General features: G+C 38.2%; 2 protein-coding genes across 8 annotated transcripts; one reads left to right on the top strand and one right to left on the bottom strand.

Moving 5' to 3' along the window:
• On the bottom strand, nt 1–4,151 carry LOC145459117 (uncharacterized). 4 transcript variants are annotated; one of them, XM_080337734.1, is made up of 6 exons: nt 3,017–4,151; nt 2,638–2,796; nt 2,533–2,578; nt 2,414–2,472; nt 1,843–2,010; nt 1–1,744 (listed from the first exon to the last, which is right to left on the bottom strand). In XM_080337734.1, the coding sequence occupies exons 2-6, from the start codon at nt 2,749–2,751 to the stop codon at nt 1,550–1,552; spliced, it is 582 nt and encodes a 193-aa protein (XP_080193860.1). In that variant the 5' UTR covers nt 2,752–2,796; nt 3,017–4,151; the 3' UTR covers nt 1–1,549. The 4 variants fall into 4 exon arrangements, with proteins under 4 accessions (XP_080193860.1, XP_080193857.1, XP_080193859.1 ...); XM_080337731.1 differs by having other exon boundaries at nt 2,414–2,578; nt 3,017–4,144; XM_080337733.1 differs by having other exon boundaries at nt 2,414–2,578; nt 2,895–3,033.
• A 1,295-nt stretch (nt 4,152–5,446) lies between these two features.
• On the top strand, nt 5,447–9,568 carry LOC145459090 (uncharacterized). 4 transcript variants are annotated; one of them, XM_080337687.1, is made up of 6 exons: nt 5,447–6,553; nt 6,774–6,932; nt 6,992–7,037; nt 7,098–7,156; nt 7,559–7,726; nt 7,825–9,568. In XM_080337687.1, exons 2-6 carry the CDS (start codon nt 6,819–6,821, stop codon nt 8,017–8,019), a joined length of 582 nt encoding a protein of 193 aa, XP_080193813.1. In that variant the 5' UTR covers nt 5,447–6,553; nt 6,774–6,818; the 3' UTR covers nt 8,020–9,568. The 4 variants fall into 4 exon arrangements, with proteins under 4 accessions (XP_080193813.1, XP_080193811.1, XP_080193814.1 ...); XM_080337685.1 differs by having other exon boundaries at nt 6,992–7,156; XM_080337686.1 differs by having other exon boundaries at nt 6,537–6,675; nt 6,992–7,156.
• Nucleotides 9,569–24,530: the final 14,962 nt, after the last annotated feature.

Raw genomic sequence — 24,530 nt, forward strand, 5'->3', positions numbered from 1 at the left:
AATAAGCTAATGCAAGTTTCCAGAATGCTGATGCTGGCTATGCTATTGGAGCCTTTTCAAATAGAATACGCAGTACGATTATCGATGGTGGATGCAAAACAATCCTAATTCTCAACAAATTTTAATTGTCTCGGAATCATACCTATTGCGATATCAACTCTCCGCATTTTGTTGTATTTAGGGCTATTGCACAAGCTATCTCTAATATGCTGCAATATAGACAGGTTCGAACTTGTCTAGGGTATTCACTTCCCGTCAACTAGCTTTTCAAGACTCATTAATAAGCGCGCGTATTTAATTACCTAATCGTTGGATGAATATTCCTGACGGGCATAGATGTCCCCAGGGAACCGAGCTAACTTCGCTTCTATTCTTTTTACATTGTTTGCAAAGCACGGTATTTTGTAATTCCATTAGACTTCAATGGTTCTAGAATACTAAATTAATGAGAGTTGAATAAACCCTCAATTAATTTAGCATAAAGTATATGATATTTATATTACTTACGTCGTTGAACAACCCTGATATGATCATACAGCGAAAGTATAGCCCTAAATAGCGGCAATATCTCCCAAGCATAAAAATAACGTGGTCGAAATGTACGTTTTATTGCAAATTTATCTCTAACCAGAATGATCTGTAGCTTGTCACATTCGAATTACTGAGCGGAATTGACATAGAACTATTAAGCAAAGCTGAAACATCTTCACTTCAGTTATCATTCCCTTGAGACTACTAGTTATAGCAGAGGCGGGCAAATTGCGATTTGCGGTTGTAGCACACGATATTGCATTGCGTATCCACTCCTGGATATAAGATATCTGTGATGTCTTCGTGTGGAATTGACACAGTTAGGGTATTGCTCTCAGGAAAACATTTTACTGCTACATCGGGGTTGATACTTTCTATGGTTTTTAACATGGCGTAGAGCGAGTCATATTGTCCAATTTTCAGGCGGAATCGTCTAAAGCTTTGTTCGATACCCATAATTTGGAATCCGAAAGAAGCTTGCGAATCGATACGTTTTTCAAAATCTCTTGGAAAACTGATCTCCGTCAGCGCGACTTCATTTCTCTCTACATTTCTTGCCGTCTGCATTTCATTGACATATTCTGCGGTTGTATTGCCAGGAAACATGTCCATAGAAGCATTGGAAAATAACGTAACATAACTCATAGTTTAGGTATTTTTGGAGCTGGTAACATATAACCCACACACGACGATAATAACGATACCCAAAGCTCCTTGTTTTCTTGAACGATTGTTAAATTGTAGAGTGAAAATATCACTATGATCAATATAACCACGACTTGAGCGATGAATTGATAAAAGTTACGGTTTGACGATATCTTTTTGATCGATCCAGGAATTGAATTCTGGTCCATATCCTAGCCATTTCACTAAATACTGACGGTGTTTGCCGCGTTGACGTCTCTTTATAATCTTTATGCTCAAATTATATCAAATATTGCATGGAATATGGCAAATGAACACGCCAAGTATTATCAAGTGAAGGAAAACGAACGCCTAATTCCCTCTAGATACATATTTATTCGGAAAATATCCCATTACAGGGTGAGTACAGTTGATTTCTCAAGGTCTTCCTATCTTCCCCACTCAAGCGCGATAAGACTAGTTTGACTTCGCGGCATTCAGGATTATATCTCACGAAGCTCTGAATGGAATTCACGTATTCCACGTCGACTATCGTTCTGTTGCTATCACTGAGGTCGATTGCCTTTAGCTGTTCATTGAATAATAGGCGATTTAGATCAATTTAAAAAATACAGAAACGAACTGCATCGCTACATCGGGATCTACTATTAAGCAGAAAGATCTTACTGTAGCGCATCGCTTTCCCGTCTCTTCGCTCAGATTCCTGATTTGCACGGAAAGCATCTTGCAATTACTCAGATTAAATTCTTCCACACGGGAATTGCACAGGACTTTAGTTAGTGTTTCGTAGCAGGATGAAATACCAGGATTCCTACTTAAATCCAGCGAGTGCAGCTAAAACATGGTGTAATGTTCAAATATTTTACGAGACTACAAACGACTCGACACCTGTAATAGATTAGTCATAATATTATTTATCAACAGTTGAGCAATTTTTGCGATTTCTGCTCCTAATAGCAAAACTGATGCAACACCGAAGACAATAATGAAGCTCGAAAGGTTATTGAAGAAACCATCCAAATTAGATTTAAAATGAATGAACGATTGAAAAAACCTCTTGCTTAGAAGCAGTGATAGTATTTTTTTTTCAGATGTGATCAGAAACACTTTATTGATGATAAAAGTTCTATCGATCGATGAGATGTCATGCTTGAATATGACTAAAACTCACATAAGCATGACACTGTGATTGATTATTTCAGTTACAAAACATAACGGTTCTAGTTCAAATGATCACCTCATGAATTCCGAGACCTTTATTTAATGAGATTAGTGAGTCTTCGTCCAATTCGCAAGCTGAAAGTCGAACGTTTTTCGTGTTATGCTTTCTTACAAAGCATCCAACTTCTTTCAAACCTGTCGGTTCCATATCCGTATTATAACTTAGATCAAGGTTTTCGACCTACAATTACAGTAATTTATTTCAAAATGACACACAAAACTATAGAAACGAGTGAGTACCTCGATAGAAGCAAAACTTTCAAAAGCGCGCATTTCCTCTGGTGTAATGTCACACCCCTTCATGATAAGAGTAACCGCTTTGTCTTTACAAAGTAAGGCAGGCAGCGCGGTCATACACTCTTCATCCAGCTGATTGTAGCTGATGTCAAGATATTGGAGCTGAACAAATATAGGAAACTGTCAATTTACGATCAGCATTGATCAGATATAAAACATTTCAAACTGATAACAGGAAAAAATGTTGATTAGCTACTCACGTCATAATATACACGAAATGTGCTAAGAGGAAACTAGAATTTCCTCTATCCATCCATCTCTGTACAATCGCTCATACAGAATGTGATCATTAACGACTATACCCAGCAATAATCGCACATACCTTACTGTTTTTGAGCTGTAGAGCAACGAAATCTTTTGACTGCAAGTGCGAGTTCACAAGTGACAAATAGGTTAGATCGTTCGAAATAATAGTCGCGAGTTGCGTAAAGTTAATGTTTTCCCTGTAGCTGAGATTGAGGTTTCGTAATTTCACCTATGGGAATGAGGTATTAGGAAATCTCACTTCGAGAGGTTCTATACCAGATTAGCGCCTAGCTTTTCCCATCATCAATACCTGATGCCGCCTGATAAGTTGATCCAAAATGATTAGAAAATCTTCGGATCCATCACTTTCTTCCAGATTGAGCTCCGTCGAACCACACTCCTTCATCAACTCGCATATTACTGGGAGGAGGTTTTCAATGTCGTCGTGTGCTGTAACGCTGAGTTTTCTTATTTCGACCTGAACGAGCGCAAAACTTAACGCATAAAACGCTAAATGAGCTATGAATAGTTTAACACTGATCAACTTTGGCTATAGCCTATCTAATAAGGCTATTGCGACTGATTCCTATACAAGTAGCAATTGAGCATTGTTCGCTACGTTACCTTCAATTCTCGCCTTAACACATTAGTAATAGGGAACAACGCGATTACGATAAAAGTTTTTTTAAAGTCGTATCTGAATATTATACAGATAACATACTTATATTGAACGTGAATTTATAATGATCAGTGACTACGAGTGAATGTGTGAAGGCGTTTACCACAAATTCAAATCCACGAATTTTATCCAGTAGAATCTTTACGAGGTTTTCATTGAGATCGCATTGACGAAATTCTAACTCATACACGCGACATTGCTGAATAAGACCATTCGCGATATTATGTATATCCAATTCAGTCGTAGTTTGGTGATAGAGCCCATAAGGAATATTCACGTCATCATGATCCGTAAGTACTAATTGATGGTACATCCTCTTTTCAGCTTAAGGATGTAAACTATAAAATGTTGTATGCCGCCCTGATGAGTTTAATTATAATATACTTATAATGTTACAGTGATTTTTCAATAACGAAACTCTTTTACAGCATGAGCAGAATAATTTCATAATAAACAGAAAATACCTGCTGTCGATGATTTGTACTAATTTGCGGCGTGTTCAATTAACTCATGCGGCTCTACAATATAGTCATGTTGCAGTGTTTTTTAATAACGAAACTCTTTTACAGCATAAACCAAATAATTTCATAATGAACACAAGCTAATTGAATGAATTTACTCAAATGTAGTATGCCGCACTGATAAGATTAATTATAATATACTTATCGTGCTATAATGATTTTTCAATAACGAAACTCTTTTACAGCACAAGCAAAGTAATTTCATAATAAGCATAAGATACCCAGTGTCGTTAATTTGTACTTATTTGTGGGCGATATTATTTATATCCAATTAAGTCGTAGTTTGATGGTTGAGCCCATAAGAAATTGTCTCTTCATCATGATTGGTAAGTACTAATTGATGGTACATCCTCTTTTCAGCTTGAAGATGTGAACTATAAAATGTTGTATGCCGCCCTGATGAGTTTAATTATAATATACTTATCATGTTACAGTGATTTTTCAATAACGAAACTCTTTTACAGCATGAGCAGAATAATTTCATAATAAACAGAAAATACCTGCTGTCGATGATTTGTACTAATTTGCGGCGCGTTCAATTAACTCATGCGGCTCAAAAATATAGTAAGCAGGGCGATGGGTATTCGTTGAGTTGAATAAACATTAGAAAAATAGATTTCCGCGCCCTTCTAAACCTAATTCCTCCCCACCCTACAACCTAAGGGCGCGGAAATCTACTTTTCTAATGTTTATTCAACTCAACGAATACCCATTGCCCTGCTTACTATATTTTTGAGCCGCATGAGTTAATTGAACGCGCCGCAAATTAGTACAAATCATCGACAGCAGGTATTTTCTGTTTATTATGAAATTATTCTGCTCATGCTGTAAAAGAGTTTCGTTATTGAAAAATCACTGTAACATGATAAGTATATTATAATTAAACTCATCAGGGCGGCATACAACATTTTATAGTTCACATCTTCAAGCTGAAAAGAGGATGTACCATCAATTAGTACTTACCAATCATGATGAAGAGACAATTTCTTATGGGCTCAACCATCAAACTACGACTTAATTGGATATAAATAATATCGCCCACAAATAAGTACAAATTAACGACACTGGGTATCTTATGCTTATTATGAAATTACTTTGCTTGTGCTGTAAAAGAGTTTCGTTATTGAAAAATCATTATAGCACGATAAGTATATTATAATTAATCTTATCAGTGCGGCATACTACATTTGAGTAAATTCATTCAATTAGCTTGTGTTCATTATGAAATTATTTGGTTTATGCTGTAAAAGAGTTTCGTTATTAAAAAACACTGCAACATGACTATATTGTAGTGCCGCATGAGTTAATTGAACACGCCGCAAATTAGTACAAATCATCGACAGCAGGTATTTTCTGTTTATTATGAAATTATTCTGCTCATGCTGTAAAAGAGTTTCGTTATTGAAAAATCACTGTAACATTATAAGTATATTATAATTAAACTCATCAGGGCGGCATACAACATTTTATAGTTTACATCCTTAAGCTGAAAAGAGGATGTACCATCAATTAGTACTTACGGATCATGATGACGTGAATATTCCTTATGGGCTCTATCACCAAACTACGACTGAATTGGATATACATAATATCGCGAATGGTCTTATTCAGCAATGTCGCGTGTATGAGTTAGAATTTCGTCAATGCGATCTCAATGAAAACCTCGTAAAGATTCTACTGGATAAAATTCGTGGATTTGAATTTGTGGTAAACGCCTTCACACATTCACTCGTAGTCACTGATCATTATAAATTCACGTTCAATATAAGTATGTTATCTGTATAATATTCAGATACGACTTTAAAAAAACTTTTATCGTAATCGCGTTGTTCCCTATTACTAATGTGTTAAGGCGAGAATTGAAGGTAACGTAGCGAACAATGCTCAATTGCTACTTGTATAGGAATCAGTCGCAATAGCCTTATTAGATAGGCTATAGCCAAAGTTGATCAGTGTTAAACTATTCATAGCTCATTTAGCGTTTTATGCGTTAAGTTTTGCGCTCGTTCAGGTCGAAATAAGAAAACTCAGCGTTACAGCACACGACGACATTGAAAACCTCCTCCCAGTAATATGCGAGTTGATGAAGGAGTGTGGTTCGACGGAGCTCAATCTGGAAGAAAGTGATGGATCCGAAGATTTTCTAATCATTTTGGATCAACTTATCAGGCGGCATCAGGTATTGATGATGGGAAAAGCTAGGCGCTAATCTGGTATAGAACCTCTCGAAGTGAGATTTCCTAATACCTCATTCCCATAGGTGAAATTACGAAACCTCAATCTCAGCTACAGGGAAAACATTAACTTTACGCAACTCGCGACTATTATTTCGAACGATCTAACCTATTTGTCACTTGTGAACTCGCACTTGCAGTCAAAAGATTTCGTTGCTCTACAGCTCAAAAACAGTAAGGTATGTGCGATTATTGCTGGGTATAGTCGTTAATGATCACATTCTGTATGAGCGATTGTACAGAGATGGATGGATAGAGGAAATTCTAGTTTCCTCTTAGCACATTTCGTGTATATTATGACGTGAGTAGCTAATCAACATTTTTTCCTGTTATCAGTTTGAAATGTTTTATATCTGATCAATGCTGATCGTAAATTGACAGTTTCCTATATTTGTTCAGCTCCAATATCTTGACATCAGCTACAATCAGCTGGATGAAGAGTGTATGACCGCGCTGCCTGCCTTACTTTGTAAAGACAAAGCGGTTACTCTTATCATGAAGGGGTGTGACATTACACCAGAGGAAATGCGCGCTTTTGAAAGTTTTGCTTCTATCGAGGTACTCACTCGTTTCTATAGTTTTGTGTGTCATTTTGAAATAAATTACTGTAATTGTAGGTCGAAAACCTTGATCTAAGTTATAATACGGATATGGAACCGACAGGTTTGAAAGAAGTTGGATGCTTTGTAAGAAAGCATAACACGAAAAACGTTCGACTTTCAGCTTGCGAATTGGACGAAGACTCACTAATCTCATTAAATAAAGGTCTCGGAATTCATGAGGTGATCATTTGAACTAGAACCGTCATGTTTTGTAACTGAAATAATCAATCACAGTGTCATGCTTATGTGAGTTTTAGTCATATTCAAGCATGACATCTCATCGATCGATAGAACTTTTATCATCAATAAAGTGTTTCTGATCACATCTGAAAAAAAATACTATCACTGCTTCTAAGCAAGAGGTTTTTTCAATCGTTCATTCATTTTAAATCTAATTTGGATGGTTTCTTCAATAACCTTTCGAGCTTCATTATTGTCTTCGGTGTTGCATCAGTTTTGCTATTAGGAGCAGAAATCGCAAAAATTGCTCAACTGTTGATAAATAATATTATGACTAATCTATTACAGGTGTCGAGTCGTTTGTAGTCTCGTAAAATATTTGAACATTACACCATGTTTTAGCTGCACTCGCTGGATTTAAGTAGGAATCCTGGTATTTCATCCTGCTACGAAACACTAACTAAAGTCCTGTGCAATTCCCGTGTGGAAGAATTTAATCTGAGTAATTGCAAGATGCTTTCCGTGCAAATCAGGAATCTGAGCGAAGAGACGGGAAAGCGATGCGCTACAGTAAGATCTTTCTGCTTAATAGTAGATCCCGATGTAGCGATGCAGTTCGTTTCTGTATTTTTTAAATTGATCTAAATCGCCTATTATTCAATGAACAGCTAAAGGCAATCGACCTCAGTGATAGCAACAGAACGATAGTCGACGTGGAATACGTGAATTCCATTCAGAGCTTCGTGAGATATAATCCTGAATGCCGCGAAGTCAAACTAGTCTTATCGCGCTTGAGTGGGGAAGATAGGAAGACCTTGAGAAATCAACTGTACTCACCCTGTAATGGGATATTTTCCGAATAAATATGTATCTAGAGGGAATTAGGCGTTCGTTTTCCTTCACTTGATAATACTTGGCGTGTTCATTTGCCATATTCCATGCAATATTTGATATAATTTGAGCATAAAGATTATAAAGAGACGTCAACGCGGCAAACACCGTCAGTATTTAGTGAAATGGCTAGGATATGGACCAGAATTCAATTCCTGGATCGATCAAAAAGATATCGTCAAACCGTAACTTTTATCAATTCATCGCTCAAGTCGTGGTTATATTGATCATAGTGATATTTTCACTCTACAATTTAACAATCGTTCAAGAAAACAAGGAGCTTTGGGTATCGTTATTATCGTCGTGTGTGGGTTATATGTTACCAGCTCCAAAAATACCTAAACTATGAGTTATGTTACGTTATTTTCCAATGCTTCTATGGACATGTTTCCTGGCAATACAACCGCAGAATATGTCAATGAAATGCAGACGGCAAGAAATGTAGAGAGAAATGAAGTCGCGCTGACGGAGATCAGTTTTCCAAGAGATTTTGAAAAACGTATCGATTCGCAAGCTTCTTTCGGATTCCAAATTATGGGTATCGAACAAAGCTTTAGACGATTCCGCCTGAAAATTGGACAATATGACTCGCTCTACGCCATGTTAAAAACCATAGAAAGTATCAACCCCGATGTAGCAGTAAAATGTTTTCCTGAGAGCAATACCCTAACTGTGTCAATTCCACACGAAGACATCACAGATATCTTATATCCAGGAGTGGATACGCAATGCAATATCGTGTGCTACAACCGCAAATCGCAATTTGCCCGCCTCTGCTATAACTAGTAGTCTCAAGGGAATGATAACTGAAGTGAAGATGTTTCAGCTTTGCTTAATAGTTCTATGTCAATTCCGCTCAGTAATTCGAATGTGACAAGCTACAGATCATTCTGGTTAGAGATAAATTTGCAATAAAACGTACATTTCGACCACGTTATTTTTATGCTTGGGAGATATTGCCGCTATTTAGGGCTATACTTTCGCTGTATGATCATATCAGGGTTGTTCAACGACGTAAGTAATATAAATATCATATACTTTATGCTAAATTAATTGAGGGTTTATTCAACTCTCATTAATTTAGTATTCTAGAACCATTGAAGTCTAATGGAATTACAAAATACCGTGCTTTGCAAACAATGTAAAAAGAATAGAAGCGAAGTTAGCTCGGTTCCCTGGGGACATCTATGCCCGTCAGGAATATTCATCCAACGATTAGGTAATTAAATACGCGCGCTTATTAATGAGTCTTGAAAAGCTAGTTGACGGGAAGTGAATACCCTAGACAAGTTCGAACCTGTCTATATTGCAGCATATTAGAGATAGCTTGTGCAATAGCCCTAAATACAACAAAATGCGGAGAGTTGATATCGCAATAGGTATGATTCCGAGACAATTAAAATTTGTTGAGAATTAGGATTGTTTTGCATCCACCATCGATAATCGTACTGCGTATTCTATTTGAAAAGGCTCCAATAGCATAGCCAGCATCAGCATTCTGGAAACTTGCATTAGCTTATTTTTTAATAATCATTGAAATCGTGGAGATTATAATAGTGAACGTATTTTATACAAGCGAATTATTTTCATCAACAACACAAGATAATTGATAATTTAACAAAAAATTGATAAGATATTCACAAAGCAACAATATTATTAGAATAATCAGTGATGGTGAAACAATAACAACACAAGAAAATGGCTAATTTAACGCAAAATTATAAGATATTCATAATATTAGTCAATTTTTTGATAATTTTACTTCGGTTTGTGTCTCATTAATACCGTAAAATGATAGCGTTTTGTAGTGCATACGGTAAGGTACTGCGACACTATCCATCGGCAAAGAATGTATTCAGTTAATTCCCTATAGAGGCCAGCTGTTTCTAATATTATCATACAAATACATATACATATGTTGCAAGTGGCATTCTGAGTCCATGCTGTTGTATCATATGAATTTTGAAAGTAAATTGAGAGAGACACATCATATGTTTGCACGTACTACGTAAAGAAATTAAGCTACAATATAGCGTTCGCGTTGAGTACAAGTGTGACGGTGAAGATATGGCGTCAGACATTTCACAATGGGTTAACAAACACGGTAGCTGGACCGTAACTAGTCTTATTCACAATATACATTTGAGTACACATTTAACACATTACTATAGTACAGGGTGGACAGATCTGCTTCATGCGCGACTTGCATATCAAACAATCTCATCTCATCACAAAAAATTCAAAATACGAATTTATGAAGTCACAATAAAATGTTGATTATTGAATGAAGTTTAATATTGTGTAATGATACGATGCACTTTCATGAGAGTTGCAAGGTGTTTGAATTTTGTGTTGCTCTAATTCTAATTAAACTTGGAGCTTGTTGTACAAAAGATGTTCACCGTTATAAGCTACAATGACTTCAATGAATAATGAAAAAATATTATTAATAATATTTATTATTATTCGAAAGTTAGAACCAAAGTAATATTATTTGAAAAATGGAATATTTTAAGCATATTTAAATCATGTTTTGCTGCTTATAACAACGTAAGCTGAATATTTTCATCAACAACACGAGATAATTGCTAATTTCACAATGATAACATATTCACAACAAAACAACGCGTAGAGCTCCCTTGAGATCCTGGCATACTTTCTCGACATTTACTAATCGTTCAGAACAACGCATAGAGCTCCCTTGAGATCCTGGCAGACTTTCTCGATATTAGAATCCCTTTTTTGATTTGCGACGTAAAAGCAATACCAGTTTCGCATACATGAGCATATGATTGCGAATAAACCGAAAATTGTTTTATTAAAATTCAAATCATGTAGATTATAACAGTGAACGTCTTTTGTACAAACTAATTCATCAACAACACAAGATTATCGATAATTTAACTAAAATCAATAGGATATTTACAAAGCAACAATATTATTAAAAAGATATTCACCGTTCACCGACAATGATTTCAATGAATAATGAAAAAAATATAATAATTATTATTTCAAAGTAAGAACCAATGTAAAAATATTTTTAAAAACTGGAATATTTAAAACATATTTAAATCATGTTTTGGTGCTTTAACAACGTAGGCTGATTTTTTTCATCAACATGCGATACTTGCTATTTTCACAATGATTAGATATTCACAATATTAGCCAATTTTTATATTATTACTTTGTGAGATTTATTTCAATTATTTTTATTAATCATTGAAATCATGTAGATTATAACAGTGAACGTCTTCAAACAAATTCATCAACAACACAAGATATTCAATAAACTAAATTTTTTTATTAATTATTCCCAATAATTAGCTTTTCAAGACGCATGCACATATTTCTGACCAAGGCATAGATGTCTCAACTCACGAAATAGATAATCGATAATTTAACTAAACTCAATAAGATATTCACAAAGCAACAATATTATTAAAAAGGTGTTCACCCGTTATAAGCTACAATGATTTCAATGAATAAAAATATAATAAATATTATTCCAAAGTTAGAAACAAAGTAATAATATTTAAAAACTGCAATCTCTAAAAATTATTTTAATCCTGTTTTGGTGCAACAACGTAAGCTGATCATTTTCATTAACAACATGAGATAATTGCTAATTTCACAATGATTAGATATTCGCAATATTAAATAATTTTTATCTTATTACTTTGTGAGATTTATTTAAACTATTTTTATTAAACATTGAAATCATATAAATTACAGTGAACGTCTTCAAACAATGAAACAGTGAAACAGTGAAACAGTGAACGTCTTCAAACTAATTCATGAACAACACAAGATAATCTATAAACTAAAGAAATTTTAATAATCATGAAAATGTTTACAACTGGGTGGCAATGACGCGACAAATTAGCGCGCGGGCGGGCGGTGCGTCGCGACAATTTATTAATAGCGGCGTGGCTGCGGCGGCGGCGGTAAATGTAATAATTACGTTATTATGTTAATTGCCGACTGAGACAACGTCATTTCTCGCTCTCGTACTACGCAATCATCATGTGCAACCCTAAGCCAATCATAATGACGTAATCATCAGCGTTATTGGACTGGAACTATGCCATCTCTCACACAACCAAAACATCTCTCGTATTGGAACCACGCCCACATTGCGCTGCGTTCTGATTGGATAACAGATGTCACGTGATCAAATACTCGATGACTATTGGTCGGCGTATAAACCCCGTGTATAATACTACTTACGCCTGTTTGACCAGGGGGTAGGCCTACTACTTACTCATTTGATTGTAAATATATGGGGGGATGTAATTTTGACATCGGTAAAAAATATTGACTTATTGCCAAAGACATGTTACATCTGTGACATCGACATCGGCATTAAATTCTTATATCGATCGGGTACTAGTTACAGGTCGACCGATATTGATTTTTGCAGACCGATACCGATACCGATTACACTGGTCAACACATATTTTAGGCAGACAAAGTAAGAGTGGTTTTGGGGGTTCTGAAGGACACTCATTACGAATATGACCAATGTTCCCTTTAAGCTGCGCCAATGCGCAGTGCTGAGACGGTCTCTGCGCACAGAAAATCTAAGCTGCGCACAAAAAATCAAAAGTGATGTTTTTTTTTCGTCGTTGCGCACTGTTGTCCAATGGACCACACAGGCGCGCAAACTCGTGAAAAATTAGATGTAACATTGTCAGGGCCAAATAGTGTTATAACTGAAGTCTGAAACAGAGGTAGCCTATACATGTGCGGCCCGCAAAGGTAAATATTGCGCTCCGTTAAGAAATGAGAATTTACAATCACGTGCGCCTCATGGAAGAGATTGTTTTTAGTATGGTCTCATACGCGTGAGCGTGAGCGATACGATACTGATATCATTTCAATAGCGCATTATTTTCTGGGAATGGCGAAATATGACATGGTTTCAAAGTTATAAATAACAATGGGCTAGCTTGACGTTAATCTGCGAGAAACTAACTAATATCTTCTCCGCGTGGCATTGTGTAAGATTTACTCAGGCCGCACAGTCGCACCCCAAACCCCCCAATTGAAGGAGCCGAGCTCGACGAGGGCCCAAAATTAGTTCGTGAATTAACATAAATCATGGTGTATTTTTTTGGTATTTTCCGGAATTTTTTCGCGCTATGCGCGATATAATATTGTCGGATATCTTGATTATTGGGTAGGTTACGTTTTCCCAACAAAAATACGCGTGATTTACAAAAATGGGCACTTGGGCGTCGGCCATTACCGCACCATGACGCGCCAAGACATATGAAGTTGGAGATTGTGTAACATGCGACTCCGAGAAGTGCGCCAGAACGATCAGCAGCGAGAAATCCTTGGCTGAAAACGACTGCCCTTGTTTGTGCTGACCGAAAACTTAGATATATATACATATTTATTTAATTGTCTATGTCCACAGGCGCCTAGATGGCTGGCGCCGGATGTTCCTTTCCCGGCGATCCGAGTCCCTCAACAAGACAAATGCCATATCGAGGGAACATTATTTTCCAGTAAAGAAATACCAATTTGGAATGGTGTAGGCTACGTCTTTTAGTTTAGTACGTTTGGGCGATTTCAATATATTTTAACATAGCATATAGGTCACGAAATAGCATCATGTAACGAAGTCATTATACCAACGGGTACGTCCAAAGATGTTTTGTTATTTTTTAAAGGGCCTATCTATTCCAACACACCTCACTCGATCAACTCTACCGGTAAATCTGATTATGTGAGCAGGGAGAGGATAAAAATTCATAGCAATATATATGCAATTCCCGATGATATTGCGCGATGCAATCATGAATTATATAAATTTTTCGCGCTTAGCGCGTTCAGGCCACACAACCACTAAATGGCCCCCAATGGAGACGATAAGGACCGAGAAAAGAGGCTATACTAGCCCACGAAGAGAGGCTATAACAGCCCGGGGGGTCTGGGGGGCGAAGCACCTGGCTATTGTTTCTCAACGATGGCATTGTCTGTAATAAAGCCGAATGTAACATTCCTTAGTGATTTTGAGGGGGGTTCTGGTCAATGTTCCCTCTAATTTTTCACGAGTCTGCGCAAACACGCCAACTCACTGCGCAAGCACTTGGACAACAGTGCACCACCTCCCCATAGGGCGATAAAACTAACTTCTGGGGGGCGCACTGTTGTCGAAGTGCTTGCGCAGTGAGTTGGCGTGTTTGCGCAGACTCGTGAAAAATTAGTAGGAACATTGAATATGACCTTAGTTTTTTCAAACTGGCTCCATTTTGATAGATAATCCATGGCGCTATTTTAACTAAAATCTCATATTTTTGCTGTAAGGGCCAGATAAAAAAATCGGTTCAGTCGTTTTATAAACCAGTGTTGACTCGAGTCGCCTTTCTCATATGACTTGACTTGACTCGAGTCACTTTGATAAAATGACTTGACTTGACTTGACTCGGCGTATCAGAAATGCGGATTGACTCAAGACTCGGAGCAAAATTCACGAGTCAATTTCAAGTCATACAGTAATCGGTGTCGATAAAAATCACTGTATATCTTGCATATGGTAGGATTGCTCGCGAAACGCTGGCAATCATTTAATGATCGTGCGTTTTACTGAGCCTCCATTGCTCTCTCACAAATAAATTGACCGCAAGCGAAGTGAGCGAAGTGATCAAAACTTACAGCTTACGTTGTCGTAAACTAGAATAGTAAAATAATTTAACAGTAAAATGTCTGTTCTTACCTTAACCAAACTTCTTGTTTTATTGAAATTGAATTCGAATATAGTCTGTATAGTTCTCAACCATTGGCGGGGGCTCGAATTGTTTCATATCAATTTGTAAGTGGGTAATGTATTGCATCTGATCAATTCGCTTCTCTATTATCTATTCTGAAAATGCTATGGAATTATTTACGTAGTTTAACAGTTCTACATATTTAAGAGCGACACAACCTCTTCTTCGTGTACTGTATATTTAACTCTAGATTCGTTCATCGGTTCAGAATCAATGACCACTCAATCTGTATTTCAGAGAGCTAGCAAAATACAGTGACGTAATCATGCCCCATGCTTCGAAAATGCAACTTGACTTGAATTGTGACTTGACTCGTGACTTGACTTGACTTGACTCGACTTGACTCGAGTCACCTCCAAAGATCGAGTGACTTGACTTGACTCGAGTCAAAATGTGCAATGACTCGAAATGACTCGTGACTCGACGGTAGTGTCTTGATCCCAACACTGTTATAAACTACTTGTTATTTTGGCGAGATAGCGCAGAGGTATAATCCGCGGCTGCAACACCAATGGGTGCGGGTTCGAGTCCGACCGAGGTCGACTTCCGAATTCCGATGCCTAAGTGTTGGAGGTTTACCTAGGCTCCTCCTCGCCACCTCATCCGCGTCAGCGGTGTCTTACAAAAAGCCTAGAGGTGGGCCGTGCTATAAGTCGGCAGTTACGGAAAATAAGAAGAATATCGGCCTGGTGTAAATGACCATAGTAGTCGACAAACACCATGAATACCCCAAAACAAACCAATACTTGTTATTTTGACACGCTTAATTTGACATGGACAAGAACAATGAACAATGAACTGAACACGCGGTTTTAAATCAAAATACATCAACAGAGTTATATTTCAGGGTATTAGTTAATCCATGAACAGATCGCTGCTCACAGATTTAAATTTCTAACCTGTTCTAAGAATCGGGACAACCGACATTCATCTCTATAGTTTTGACAAATTGGTTATTGACGTCGACCAGCCTATGCAATCTCGCCACTATCTTTCTGACGCGTGTACGATATCATCAAAGCAATGTTTGGTTTGTTTTAAAAAGCACATATATTATCTCCATGTCCTCGCTATATAATCAAATACCAATATTGCGTTTCGGTTCATAATCCCATTTTATATAGTGCGGCCCGCGAATGGATTCGAATGTTGGATGCAGCCCGCCACCTCAAAAGTTTGCCCACCCCTGACCTAGATACTCAAATAATGTTACAGTAATTGAATCAGTTTTATGTCAACCACCTATTTTAAATTCAAAATAATCAGTTGAAATATAGTATTAATAACTTATCTCAAAGCAAAATTTTCGAAAGGTTTCAGCATTAGTCTGCCATAATATGTTTGTTGCATCGGCACTGATATCTTTCTTTTGTTGTTTTGATGTATTGGTGAACCCTTTGTATTCCCTCTAATCAACAATAATATCAGAAAATATATCAAGATGACTTTTTGAAAGTGTCCTCGGAGGACGCCCAAATGTCCTCTTTTTTGAGATTTTGTCCTCTTTTTTGAGATTTTGTCCTCTTTTTTTTTGTGAATTTTGGTGAAATATAGGGCAAATTTCGACCGAGACACAGTAAATCGGCACTGAATTAACGCTCCGGCGGCTACATCTGGATCTGAGCCGGAAAGCTGACCTTTTTGTTAAGTGGGAAAAATTTACCATTTTTCCAAGATTTTCCTCCGGCATTCATTTCCTTCCAACGCAAAGGTCAGGAAGGCTTGGGAATGCAGAGTAAGAAGGCAGGATTTCAATCCTACTTCCACAAGCTTCATTTGCTCCTCATCGCCGACCTCACTGCAGTTGCAGTGACTTAAAAAGCCCAGAAATCACAGGGAGCCAAGATACAAGTCGGCAGCTAACGACCCGATGAATCGCGAGCCGATGCGTGAGAGAGTGGAAAGAATGTCAAAGACAAGAATAAATGCATTGATCAGTTCAAATACTGTCATGTCGTGGAACACAAAGCCTTAAACAGACTAAAAGCACCACTGTTGTGTACAATAATAATAATAATAATAATTTGCTCCCACCACTTTTGCAAGGAAGATTCTGCTGCTAGTGCATTATAGATACACCAATACAGTCACGTCTAAAGAGAGGTGCGATTCCCAGTCGCAATCTCCGTGGTGAAGCAGAAGATATGCGCATTGCAAAGAGGCGGACCCTGAACTCCATGCCGTGTCAACTGTCTTCCTCCAATGTTGCGGATGCTGCACATGCAAATCTTACATTGTTATCGGGTGATCATGATTTAGAATCGCCATCGTGTAGTCTTGAAATGGAATCTTCAAATCCATCACCTGAATCTTAGGGTTAGAAGCCAACGAAGTCAGTCATATGCAGATTAGCTACCTAAGCCCAGAGGACATCAGAACAGAGATGATGTGCAGAATGGGGTAAATACATAGGGCTCTTGGACTCACAAGTAGCAATTTTGGTAGGGTTTTGGAGTGCTTTGAGGGGAACAAGACAGCAGGTAGCCTACTCCATATGCAACATCTCTTTTCAAATCACTTCAAGGACAGTACAGTATAAACAGGTATTCAATATCGTGGGGGTTATTGCACGAAGAAAGGGCCATTCAAGACTACTAAGCATCACTCATGTGAATGTAGCAAAGATCGGTCTTGTTCTTTTTCCATATGGATATCTGGGTGCTTCACATGGTAGAGTGATTCTAGCTGAGCAGACCTCATCCGCACTGGTGTGCTTGAGGTATCGTAACAGCACATGCGATGAGCTCACGAAATTTGAACTTGGGCAGAAATCACAGAAAATTAGTTTATATTTGACTGCTGCTAGATAATTACAAGTAAATCACTCTTATTGGCATCAAATTCAGGTCCAAATGTATGTCACAAATAGTCCGGCCTTCTTATACTCTGCATTCCCAAGCCTTCCTGTCCTTTACGTTGGAAGAAAATGAATGGAAAGATCTGTTCTTCCCCAGTTCATTGTCATTGGTGGCACGGCATTCATAAACACAGCAGTATTTCGGCATTATATTTCAGTATATGTTATTAAATATTTTATTTCCTTTCCTAATTTTATTACGGATAAAGAAATAAACATTTGACTGTAATCTTGTCGTTTTTATACAGTCTACACGGCTATAGGAATACATCGTAGTGCCGACTATAGGTTTAGGTAAATGCAGCGTCCTCCGTTGCTGCGTCGTATCCATGGCCATTGTCTCTCGACCAATCAGCGTAAAGTTTGGTTTACGGCCGTATTGCAAGGCTGAAAATTTGGAAAAGTGTCCTCTTTTCGGATTTCCAAAATATGGTAAACCTATCCTAGCTGTTCTGCTGATTTTTTTCATTTTGTAGACCAGTGTTATCGGCACACTCAGAGGGCCGATATTAATATGGAAGAAGCAGAGAACCATTTCCCCAAAAACATTATATATTAGGCAAGATGGCACTTGTACATGCCACAGAAAGCTGAACAACAAACGAGAAAACTGAAATTAAAAAGAACTATTGCTTAATTGTGCACATTCATTGAAATTTGGGATAACCCCAAAAGAAAAACGTGATACAGAATTGAAGATTAGTCCAGTAGAGGTGAATTGTAATGCAGTGTTGGGATGACTCGAGTCACCTTTTTGGTATGACTTGATTTGACTCGAGTCACTCTGCTAAAATGACTTGACTTGACTTGACTCGGCGTATCAGAAATGAGGATTGACTCGTGACTCGGAGCAAAATTCACGTGTCAATTTCAAGTCATCAAGTAATCGGTGTCGACAAAAATCATTGTATCTTGCATACGTTCGGATTGTTCGCGAAACGCTGGTGTAACCCGTGAGAGCGACCAATCATTCAATGATCGTGCGTTCTACTGAGCCTCTATTGTTCTCTCACAAATAAAATGACCGCAAACGCTTACGTTGTCGTAAATTAGGTTAGTAAAGTTATTTAATAGCAAAATGTCTATTTCTGTTCTCTGTTCTTACCTTAACCAAACCTCTTGTTTTATTGAAATTGAATTCGAATATAGTTCTATATAGTCCTCGGCCATTGGCACTGGCTCGAATTGTATCTTATCAATTTGTAAATGGGTAAATGTATTGCATCTCATCAATTCGTTTCTCTATTCTCTATTTTGGCTGGTGACTATAAACTGAGGCTATGCAATTACGTAGTTTAGCAGTTCTACATATATGTGAGCAATATAGCGGCTTCTTGCGGTTATATTTAACTCTATATTCGTTCATCGGTTCAAAATCAATGACCACAAAATCTGTATTTTAGACAGCTAGCAAAATGCAATGACGTAACCATGCCTCATACTTCGAAAAGGGAACTTTTGACTTGAATTGTGACTTGACTCGTGACTTGACTTGACTTGACTCGACTTGACTCGAGTCACCTCCAAAAATCGAGTGACTTGACTTGACTTGACTCGAGTCAAAATGTGCAATGACTCGAAATGACTCGTGACTCGAAGGTAGTGACTTGATCCCAACACTGTTGTAATTCAGGAAGCATAGTTTCTTTGCATGCTCATTGCTCACCCAGTTAAGCTCGTCCTGCAGGTGTAAATCTGTCACGTATCACCCTTTGGGTCGTCGATTTCTTGAGATTGGGAACACGGAGCATTGAATTTCCAATATATTTGAATTATTTATGTATAAATATCGGCCGCAATGTCGGGCTTCATAGGCCTATATCGATAATCGGGAAGGTTCCAAATATTGGTCTCGATAATCGGCAAGGTTGATAATCGGTCGACCTTTAGCACTAGGTCAAATGCAGGGGTCGGCAACCCCTGGCGTGCCGAAAGTGGCATGCGAGATGATTTTTCATGGCGCGCTAAATAATTTGAGGCAAACGAGATTTTGTAACCATGTTTGTTGTAAAAAGTAAAACAGAAGTTTTTAATATAGAAAAAGCTCGAAGGTGCCCTAAAATTATTTCTTATATCTAGATAGGGCAGAGTCATTTGGGACAAATTTTATATATCTTCAAATTTTTCTCCGCGCTTCTCAAGAATGTACCGAGTTTTAAATAACTCGGAATTGACGTCGTGGACTCTGGAAAAGCGCTCAAGGCGAGGCGCGCGAGACGGCAAGACGGCAAGACGGCTCCGTAGATGCCTCACCTGAGCTCAAGACACGTATTTTCCGTGCCACTGTGGAGCAAGTTCTTCTCTACGGAAATGAGGCACTAACGTTTAGCCTACAGAGAAGCTAGCTAAGGCTACGATGCAGTCCTCCGCTATGCACTCGGCATTCACACCAGCCGGAGCACATATCCATAAATGCATGGCGCGGACTCACTGGAACAGTCCCATGCCGCTTGCTGGCAGCTGAACGACGTTTCCGCCTAATCGGTCATCTAGTGCGGCATCAAGACGAGCAACGCCGTCATCAATCACATGCCCACGGAGACATGGCGCAGAGGTGGCTGGAATCGAACATTAACATGGTGCTCGACAATGGAGACTGATTTAGCACAACGGTGGCTGTCGGTTGAAGACGCCCACGACCGCCTACGCTGGAGGCGCATAACACGAGCGCAAAACTGAATCTCTTCATGTTCTTTTGTTTCCTGTTTACTTTTACCCTTTTTATTTAATTAAAAAGTCGATATATATATTCACGCGATTTAGGGGAACCGAATTTCATGAATTTCTTGAAATATAATAACATGAAGAAAAACAATGCATAATCTACAGAAATGAGCCCGACCGTATTAGCAATTATGAATGAACGGTGTCGATAAATCTTGTTATGAAACAACTGCCGCATGTTGGCCATTACGGTCGATATTGATAAGTCCAGGCAACGAACTGGCCGGGGTTTCTGCAATAAATTACGCAAATATTACCTAAATTAAATAATAACTCAGGTGCGGGAGCGACCAAAATTTGTACCCTTCACGACCCTTACTTTGAGAACCACTGACGTATCCGATACCCTTGTCAGCTTCAGACAAGTGGTTGGTGGGATTCCTAGCTCTTGACGATAAATATGACAAAACTAAAATGTTTGGCACCCCAATTGGTAATATTTAGATATATTGACATATTTTGTTCAGAGTTGTAACGATTTTTTGATGACTCGACTTGACTCGAGTCAATTTCTCAAAATACGGAAATGACTCGACTCGACTCGAGTCAATCTGTGTATTGACTCGACTTGGACTCGAGTCATTGCGCATGACTCGAAGCAAGTCATATGACTCGAGACTCAGCCGGCCAAGACCGACATTTCATTGTAATTTCGAAGAACTGTAAAGTAACCACGCTATTGGGATTACGTCAATTGGTACTGGACTACTGGTACTTGAAAATGGGACCAGAAACTTTTAAAAGTGAGGAAAATCAGTATATTATAAATGCGAACCATTCGATATCACCAAACAGAGTTATAAGAGTGGGTTTAACCAGACTTTAACTGGAAATTGAGCAGTCAACACAATGACTTGGACTCGGACTCGAGTCATAATACCATGACTCGGACTCGCACCTCTGCTCGATGACTTGGACTCGGACTTGACTCGGTGGTGAATTGAAAATGACTCGACTTGACTCGAGTCAAAATCATAAAAGTGGGAATGACTTGTGACTCGAAGGTCGGAGCTCGGAACCCTGATTTTGTCACGCTGCATACGAAAGGTGGCATGCCCCTGAAGCCTTACAATGCAGACAGACCTAAAATTATAGTGATTGCGAAATATAGACTTTACACCTCGCTTCGGAGCTGTGAATAATAAGAGAGAATCTGCAATACACATTCACTAACACACACGGAGAATCATAACTGTTACGTAATTATGTTTACGAGAAGATGATATTGTACCCCAACAGTAGCATTAAATCGATATTCTTGTTTCACTTCATCAAGAAAAAATAATTGGTGTTGATTTGCGAGACGGGTATAGTCCAGTCTAAGCAGAGCATAAACTAATTAACCGATGGACATGTTAGTGACACAGCAGAAATAGCAGTTGAAAAGTAAAACCAAATGAAACATACGGGTAAGTGGAAATAGCAGAAATAGCAGTCGAAAAGTAAAATCAAATCAAACATACAGGTAAGCGGAGGATGAGTGAAACAATCTTACAATTGCTGAGGTGTATCGTGTATCGTGTGTCGTGTCCAAACCCAAGGTCGCATCTGGTACTGAATTGATATTGAGCAGACATCGCATGAAATCCAATGTTAAAATCGATTCGATATCAAATCCAATAGTCATTAACATTATTCTGCGTCGCAAACGCGACCCAAGTCATAACATGTTTTTTTTCACTTTAACTCAGCTTCACTCTCATCATGTTGGGTACGTGAGTCCGTCATGCATGCATTTGAGCAGACCTCTCATTGTGACATATATTTGCAGTAACAAAAAAAAATCGAGTAATCCCAAGCTGTTATGAACAGATTCAAAGATTCGATAAATATCCCACAGAACATTACATACAGCTGTAGTCCTACATACAATCAGAACATACAGCTGACGACGAAATCACGGGCTGTTTTACATCTAATATGTTATAATCTGGAATAAGGAATATATAATGAGGGGTTTCAATAGAAAGCGATTTCCTGAACAGGACAATGCCTTCGCCTGCGAATTTTGTTCCGTTTAGTGCTTCGTATTCCTTAGCGATTTTTTACCTACTTACTTCTTCAACCGAAATGCATCAGATATTTCTTGGAGTTTCTTATATTTTCAAACGTTATAATAATCTTAGCTCTTACACTGAATATAGACTAGAATGCAGGGTATAGTTAGAGATACAAAACTAGTTCGGTAAATAGGCTTACTACTAACGTAAGTTGAGGATTTCATTGCGAATCTGTTATCCGACTGTAACCTTTATGATCAAGTATAGACTTGGTAGAAAATCTGCCTACACGGGGAAAGTTCTTTCAGGGTATTGGATTTTTTGTCGAATTACTACGGAATAATTTACCTACATGTTAAGAACCACTTCACTACGCACTTCCTTGTGATACTGCTTGCAGCAAATATTTTCAAACTGTTGGGTATAGTCGACGGTTTACCTATACGGCAAAACTATATTACAACAATGCTGTACTGTTCTCATGGCCATAGCTATAACTGATCTGTCGATATTCTGATTGCCATAGGGAGAGCCCTACTGCCACCTCGTAGAGAGACTTCTGGCAGTGACAACTCCCTATATATATCAGGGTCCCGTTGCACATGACGACGGATTGAACGCAGTGAAATGACTGAAATTTGAAGTTGAAGTGAATTGAGCGTCTGAAAGTGTGTACTAATAATCCGAGTGATGGCTATACATCTCATTTTATCAAGAGCAGGACACCTTGAACCCTGTATATATTACTATATTCGCCATGACTGACAAAGCTCGCTCGCCAGGGGATTGTAACTACCAATTATGGTGCGCACTATTCGGAAACTTCCGGTTATTCATTCTATTTTCTAGAAATGAGCAACGTCGAAATAAGATCCAGTGAAATTATATGAAGCTCCTGGTCAGACTGGGACAAGATAATTCCAGTTGTCTGATTCCGTGGTTCTCAACCCTTTTGATCTCGTGGACCGGTATAACTTCAAAACAAACGTTCCGGACAGGGAAACTTTCAAAAATCAAAATTCACTCTAAATTCATTTAGGACAAATGCACACAACATAAATGTAATATTGGAAACTTCATTTAATGTTCTCTTTGTGATACTAGATATTTATATGTGGTTCTATTGAAGTTTCTGCAAGGAGAAGCTCGCGAAGTCCTGTTAAAGATCACTAACCCGATCGTGATTGTTCGGCACCCATGAAAGAAGCGCGAGTTTGCTCTTTACTGGAGCCTCTATTACAGTGCTCTTCAATCTTTTTCGTCGTGGTACACGCTGTAGTCGCACGAAAAAAATTTCCACCTGCAAAATTAATTTCATCGATAATACTCGTTGTTTCATATTATTACTGTCACATATTTTTTCATTCTTCCAAAAGAAACCAATAAGACCAGTGCTCTTCAACCTTTTTCGTCGTGATACACCCTTTCAACGTTTACTCGAAACTCGTACACACTTGACCAGATAACTCACTGATTCATCCGTATAGTAGGCCTAAGCCTAATCCAGGGGAGTTCAGGCTCCTTGCTATCCACGGCCGTGCTTCGATTCAATAGATAGCATACGGTCGCATTCCGGCGGAGAGTCGTCCTGACCCGTCTGGACGTGATATACTCATGTTAAATGGGCTACTGGGAGCTTCGCACCGGTTTTTATTAATCATTTTATTGCATGTTGTTATTTTTGATTTCCTATCAGGATTGTAATAGTCGAAATTTACACTGGAATCGGATAACGTAAGAGAAGAACTTTCATTCGTGAGGCGTTCGCGATTCCGATTCGGTATTTCTTCATGGGTTGCATCATTTTCCTCCGCGGTTCGCATTTGTACGGTGGAACTCAGATTAAACTATTATATTAAATGAATAACTGGTTGGTGGTGCACAATCTGAATACCGCTTTCAAAATTATGTTCATTGTAAACGTTTATTGAAACCCGAAGAACTTTTCGCGTGTCACTGTCACTCATCATTTGCTACGTTAATCATATCATTTGTGTCTCACCATCGCATTACTGTTTGACGCCACCGTTGCTATACTCTGCATTGTTGCTATGTTCTGACTCCATTCATGTTATGCATTTTCAGGGGGTCCGCGAAGCCTCTAAACTCGCAAAATGATTGATTAT

This window comes from Botryllus schlosseri, chromosome 16 (assembly GCF_051294905.1).
Source record: "Botryllus schlosseri isolate E-star chromosome 16, Bs_hap1, whole genome shotgun sequence".
NCBI lineage: Eukaryota > Metazoa > Chordata > Ascidiacea > Stolidobranchia > Styelidae > Botryllus > Botryllus schlosseri.

Bases quoted from the DNA above. Each gene is read 5' to 3' on its own strand.
- LOC145459090 (XM_080337685.1), top strand. From the start codon at position 6,819: ATGACCGCGCTGCCTGCCTTACTTTGTAAAGACAAAGCGGTTACTCTT. The intron at 7,157-7,558 runs GTGATCATTTGA...ACCATGTTTTAG, and splicing joins AAGGTCTCGGAATTCATGAG to CTGCACTCGCTGGATTTAAG. The intron at 7,727-7,824 runs GTAAGATCTTTC...TTCAATGAACAG, and splicing joins CGGGAAAGCGATGCGCTACA to CTAAAGGCAATCGACCTCAG.
- LOC145459117 (XM_080337731.1), bottom strand. From the start codon at position 2,751: ATGACCGCGCTGCCTGCCTTACTTTGTAAAGACAAAGCGGTTACTCTT. The intron at 2,579-2,637 runs GTACTCACTCGT...CTGTAATTGTAG, and splicing joins AAAGTTTTGCTTCTATCGAG to GTCGAAAACCTTGATCTAAG. The intron at 2,011-2,413 runs GTGATCATTTGA...ACCATGTTTTAG, and splicing joins AAGGTCTCGGAATTCATGAG to CTGCACTCGCTGGATTTAAG.